This window comes from Coffea arabica, chromosome 8e (genome assembly GCF_036785885.1).
Source record: "Coffea arabica cultivar ET-39 chromosome 8e, Coffea Arabica ET-39 HiFi, whole genome shotgun sequence".
Classification (NCBI taxonomy): domain Eukaryota; kingdom Viridiplantae; phylum Streptophyta; class Magnoliopsida; order Gentianales; family Rubiaceae; genus Coffea; species Coffea arabica.
The window spans coordinates 40,046,479-40,052,713 of record NC_092324.1 but is presented as its reverse complement, the minus strand read 5'-3'; the positions used below and the strand labels follow the sequence as shown (position 1 = coordinate 40,052,713).

Genomic DNA, 6,235 nt, shown 5'->3' with positions numbered 1-6,235 from the left:
AGTAAAAACTGAGTGGCCATGCATGCATTGGGAAAAGAGCCCCAATGGCCCTCCAACTCTTTCTCAGGTAAAGTTTTAGCCATCCAACAATTAAAGATAAAGGTTTGGACCTCGATCTAATAAAATAGCATATTAGTGGCCCTTCTGTTAAACCCAGCAGTTAAAATTGATGGGAAGTGTCATCTCGTGAGACGCGCGACCAAATATCAAGGGTATTATAGTCTCTAAAGGATGGTTTACCAAACAAAGAGAGAGTAAAAAGGTAGCTTCTTCTCTTACCTTATGTTAGAGCAACAAAAATCTCCATCCAGTCAAAGTTGGAGCTGAAAATGCGAAGAATGAACAGTTCCCCTCTACCAGTGTGCAGATGTGAGAAAGAGACTAAGATGATTACTTCGTGGACTTCAAAAAATCTTGGGCGAAGGTTTGCTGTGTGGGCAAAAGGTTCTTGCGTATATTAGGCATGGATCGATGAGGAGATGTGCCGACGGGCTACAGAAATTATACCTGGCCTTCTTCGAAAGATTAATGCAACTGAAAAGGACAGAGATGAATATGAAGAAATAGCAAGAAGAAATGAAAGAAAGGTAACAAAGTTGAAGGAAAAAGTTAAAGAATTGGAGAAAGACATTCGCAACAAGATATGGGTTAATAAGTTGCTAGTGAGATTGCTTTTTTTAACATGGATATTGATTTTTTTAATTTTAATGAGTTGGGGCCAAAAAAATGGAAACCTTGTCAGTTTTCGGCAAATACAAGGTGCTTGCAAACACCTGACCCTTACCAAGTTGAAGTTTGCAGGGGAAGAAGATGATCCAAATTGTTCCTTTTAATGTTAATTTTTGATTTATAGTTGTATGATGTATCCGCAAAGCTTGTAATCAAATCTGTGTTTGTGCTTGTTCCAATGAAATATCTGGCTATCTCTTTTTATTAAATAAAAGTGCTATAGTTCATTTGTTCAACTCAATGAATTGTGTTGGTATTGTGCTTAGAAAGAAGGCATAATAATCGTGTAAGAGGAAGGAGCAGATAAAGCCATGTTGTATCATATTAATCACTTGACAATGAGCATCAAAAGGAACTGTTATAATACAAAGCAAAATCAGCATGTTACCAACAAGGAACTGCTAGACCAAAAAAAAAAAACAGAGAAGAACTGCTAGACACAAAAACATGTTCTGATATGGTAATGAATTGTCATCATCAGTTTACACAGTATAAAATAGAAAGAGTTTGTCAAAAAGTTTGGTCTATCATGGCTGAGTTCCTCTTCTAGTGGCTGTTCCTTTTCCCATTCCTCTTTCACCTTATCTTTCTCTGTCTCTGTCTCTTCCACTCCATTTCCCCCTCCAGTTGCCAACTGTGAATGGCCCAAATAAGCATAGTTAGCATTGATGGCTCCTTTTTCTGCATCAGTAAACGGCTCTGTAGCTGCGTTTTTTCTTCGCTATGAATGATGATGTTGTTGGCTCTGTTGTGGATGTTGCTGTCCAGTTTCATCGTTAGCTTGTTGCATTTGTTATTGCAAATTTTGAGAAGACTGGCATGGTTCATGATTCTTATCAAAATTTTAAAAGACACGTGTAAGTACATGGCGGATGCAGAATAGTGAAAAATTAACAGATTTAATGCACTTACTGTCCTCACTTTTTCTGCTGGTTGCTGCCTTTGCTGATTCCTCGATTGAGCCTCGGATGACCTGTTAGAACCTTGTTGATTTTCTTCATTGGGATGCTTCTTGCACATAGCTGCATTATAGCCAACCTCACCGCATTTTCTACAATGAATGACAATCCTCCTCCTCAACCTTCTACCATGATCCCTCCCCTCAGTCACATCCCTTCTCCTGGCCTTTTTAGGCCTACCAAGTTGACTAACTGGTATTGATGGATTCAATACAGGCATGGTGGATGAGGGCCAATGATCCTCGCCACTAATTGGCTGCAAACATTCTGATAAATCTTGAAATAGAGGCCTCTACTATAAGAACGATCCAGATAATTCTAAGGATCCTCTTTTCACATGAAGATAGCAGCAATTGCATGACAGCATGAAATTCCGCTAACCTCTCGTAATCTGTAAGTACAATATTTTTTTGCATATCTACTGCAAATTGGGCCCCTCTTGGACCCTTGACTTGATAGCCATGCAATGCATTCCAAATGGGCATCTACTGACTTGAATGCTTGACCCTAGTCTCAACAATTTCATTAATTAAAGGTCCAGTGGAGCCCTTGTATTTCTCCATTGCAGCTCGTCTTCTTTGGATCCTGTCTATAAGATATTCCCTTATCAGTTCCAACATTGTGATGATAGGTTGGTCCCTTGCATCTTTAATATGAGCATTGAAAGATTCGCATAAGTTATTCACTATCATATCACTCTTGACGTGAGTTGGAAAGTATGCTTTGCACCAATGTCGAGGATGAGGAGCTTTCTTGACCTATTCATATGCATTCTTATCAAAAGTTTGAAGTTCTTCCATAGTTTTGTTGTACATTTCCACTGTTGTGCAACATGCTATATTCCACAACCTGTCTTTAAGAGTCAAACCAGGATGCTTTTTCTTGAAATTGCGGTACATATGTTGCACACAGTACCTATTTTTACAAAGCCATTTAAGTTGTTATTAAACAATTGAAAAATTAGAATGCAAAAAAAACTTGATAAAAATTTCAAAATTTGAAAGAATAACAAAATACCTATGCTCACATCCAGGTAGAACTTCACTAAGTGCCCTGTCTAGCCCCTAAAATGGAATCATGATAGACTGTTAGCTTCCACCCTATTTGAAAAGAATTTTGAATTTCAAAGTTTCATATCATACCTTTTGCTGATCTGATATAAATGTATAGTGGCACTGATTTTCGATTTCCAAGTTCTCACTTAGATATTTGAGAAACCAAGTCCACTGCTCAATTGCTTCTCTCTCCACAACTGCCCAAGCAATAGGCCACCATCCATTATTCGGGTCTATAGCAATGACAGTTAGTAACTGTCCTCTATAAATACACCTTAGATGGCAACCATCCAGACCTATTATTGGCCTACAGCCATCCTTGAATCTCTTCTTCAGTGGTCCTAAACAGCAGTATAACCTCATGAATTTAGGATTACCCCTTGGTCCTCTAAATGGAGTAAACATTATCTCCATTGTACTCCCTTCATATGTCTTCTTTAGCTCAACACAATACTCCCAAATTTTCTTGTATTGTGCTTCAGTCGACCCCTGTATCATTTTGAGGGCCAATTTCATCGCATTAGATGCCACCCATTTAGAAATTTGGGTTTGGTACTCCTCATGCACTATTTGCCTAATCTCCCGAGTTGGCATGCGAGTGTTTGATCTAATTCTCTCCATATATCTATTTGACAACTAATTGGCCTTCAAATTTTAATTTTTCTAGGCATGGTTACAGTTTTCATACTTGTTATATATTGTCTTCACCACCAAATCTGCTATGCCAAGTGCCTTTTCAACTGAGGCAAACACATACCATGGACATGGATCTTTACACCTGGCTCTTACTCTCTTTGGTTCATTCTTCTTTGTGTACACTAGCTTTCCCATCTTAATTCCATATTCTTGGATAACAGCTTTGAATTGGGCTCTTGACTCAAATTTCAAATCCAACTCAAACCTTGTATCAATTCTAAATTTTTTTCAGGAAAAATCTTTATACCTACCAGCATACTGCTCAGCTTCTTGATCTTCTTCTGATGAATCAGCATCACTACTTAGATGATCTGGGATTGTATCTTCTGCCAACACATCTATTTCAGGTGCAGAATCTTGGGTCTGCTGCTGCTGTTGTGTTTTTCTTTTTCGCCTTACTTATTTTTTTTCTGCTGTGCTTGCTGTTGTTCTGGGGACTCTTGTATTTCAGCCTGTTCAGTAGTAGGCTGCTCATTAGTAGCCTGTTCAGTAGTAGGTTGCTCAGTTGCTTCTCCTCCTTGCTATGAAGGTCCTTCAGTTTACACCTCTTCTAATGTGCTTCTACACTGAGTTAGCTCCAATGTCAAATCATCAAAAAGATCCTCATCTCTACAATATTCTACATCACCACTGAATCTGTCACATTTATTTTCTGATCCAGAATCTTCATCTTCAATAGGCTATTGACAGCTCCTTCCTTCCATTTTCTTCATCTTCAATAGGCTATTGACAGCTCCTTCCTTCTTGTTGTGTATCAGTTTCTCCAACATGCTGCTGGTTATGACATGCTTGTGCATCATCACTTTGTCCTCCAGTTGAAGAACCTACATGTTGCTGCTTATGTTGATGCTTAGGTTGCTGCTCATGTTGCTGGGATTGTGCATCACCACTTTGTTCACCAATGTGCTAGTTCTTGGTTGTTCTTCTACTACCACTCTATCCTCCAGTTGAATCTCTAATGAACAGCCTCCTCTTAGGAACTAGGTGAGAAAAAGATTCCTCTACTACACTACCCTCTTTATCCAACTCTGTTATCAAAACACCACTCTTCTTCTTCTCTACTGGTTGGATTGCTATGAGAGACTTGCAACTATTAATTTCTTCAGCTGTTAGATTATTACAATAGACTTCTATTACCTTATACTTATAAGTCTAAGCACAAAATTTGTTAACGTCATCATCGTTGCACAACTCTCTTAAACCATTTGTTAGATCCTTATTTGGTTCAAAGTAGCAGTACATTATGGCAGCTTTATGATGTCCCATTTTTTTCACCATTTTATTTAGTTCAATGGTTGACATTCTTTCGACATCACAAACATCTACATAGTCCACCCCTCCATTAGCATACCATACACACTGTTCCCACATAATTCTACCCCCATGATGCATCCGAATAGTAAACTATTCAGAATCAGTCTCTACACTTGCAATTGGGATAAAATAGTCAACAAAAAACACACAGAGGCTGACAAATGAAATATTGAATTGGTCAAATTCAGCAAAAAAAAAAGACCCTAAAGAAATAAAGTGTCCCTTTTCAACCATTAAAATACATCACTTTCAAAACAATCTCATTTGTCCGACATTGTCAATTTACAACAAACAAAGTAGGACCACAAATTGGACCACTTAGCCTCCCAACATCACCATTACCCAAACATATAAACAAATAAGTTCCATTACACATGCATATAAACAAATTTTAAACCCAAATGGGTTAGTAAACAACAATTTTAATTACCGTAAACAAGGTACGGAACAAAGTAATCATCTCTCCTCCGTATTCGCCACTCCATTTCTGTCTTTACAACCCTTCTCACGCCAGCAATTACCCCTTTCGCTGCAGCGTCCGGATTGAGTACTATGATTTTTTTGCACTAGGGTTTTACAGCAAAAGGGGTGGAAATTGTCAGAGGGAAAATTGTTGGTGAAACTGTTTTTACTCTGTCTTGGGAAAGAGACTATAATGCCCTTCATATTTGATCACGCGTCTCACGAGATGATGCTTCCCATTAATTTTAACTACTAGATTTGACAAAAGGGCCACTAATATGCTATTTTATTAGATCGAGGGCCAAACCTTTATGTTTAATTGTTGGAGGGCTAAAACTTTACCTGGAAAAGAGTTGTAGGGTCATTGGAACTCTTTTTCCGCATGCATTTGAGATCACAATCACATACATACCACATTATGAGGTTTATTTATAATCAAAACCACCTCACTGCCATCAGTTTAAATGAGTAGATAAAATTTTGCATGGTTACTGGAATTGCATTAATATATTGATAGATGAGAAAGTTCTGAATGTTTGTGAGTCTCATCACTTGAGCCACGTTTGTGTATTGCCCAGGCATAGGGTAAAATTAAATTGTATTATTGTATAGGGATTTTCTCTTATAATAAAAAATGGGTTTCTCTCCGTGGACGTAGACTCAATGGTGGAGTCAAACCACGTTAAATATTGTGTGACGTTTATCTTTCATGCTTGTAGCTTGTTTGTCATTAAATTATTGTATATTTGATATCTCAATAGTTATTTATTCCGCACTTGGATCCTAACAAGTGGTATCAAAGTTTGGACTTTGTGGTTTACATTACTCTTAGCAGAACAAAAATCAATTGAAAATCACAACATCACATATGAGTCCTTGTCCGGACCAATAGTAATGGTTGTTCCTTCCTTAAAGGTACAACATATTTTTCATTCATGTCAAGGTGCAAAGAATCAGCATCATTTGGAAGACCTCACTTAAAATTATAGATCAAAGATGGTACAATTAGGTGAACTTCTT

At 37.8% G+C, this 6,235-nt stretch overlaps 1 protein-coding gene across 1 annotated transcript; it reads right to left on the bottom strand.

Annotated features, from left to right (window-relative positions):
• Positions 1-2,173: 2,173 nt before the first annotated feature.
• Positions 2,174-3,364, bottom strand: LOC140012773 (uncharacterized). The gene is made up of 2 exons (XM_072061072.1): positions 2,831-3,364; positions 2,174-2,446 (listed from the first exon to the last, which is right to left on the bottom strand). The coding sequence occupies exons 1-2, from the start codon at positions 3,362-3,364 to the stop codon at positions 2,174-2,176; spliced, it is 807 nt and encodes a 268-aa protein (XP_071917173.1).
• Between the last annotated feature and the right edge of the window lie 2,871 nt (positions 3,365-6,235).

What these genes read in the sequence shown, in the direction of transcription:
- LOC140012773 (XM_072061072.1), bottom strand. Translation starts at nt 3,364, where the DNA reads ATGGAGAGAATTAGATCAAACACTCGCATGCCAACTCGGGAGATTAGG. An exon ending in TTATATCAGATCAGCAAAAG is followed by an intron (nt 2,447 to 2,830) that starts GTATGATATGAA and finishes GCATATGAATAG; the next exon opens with GTCAAGAAAGCTCCTCATCC.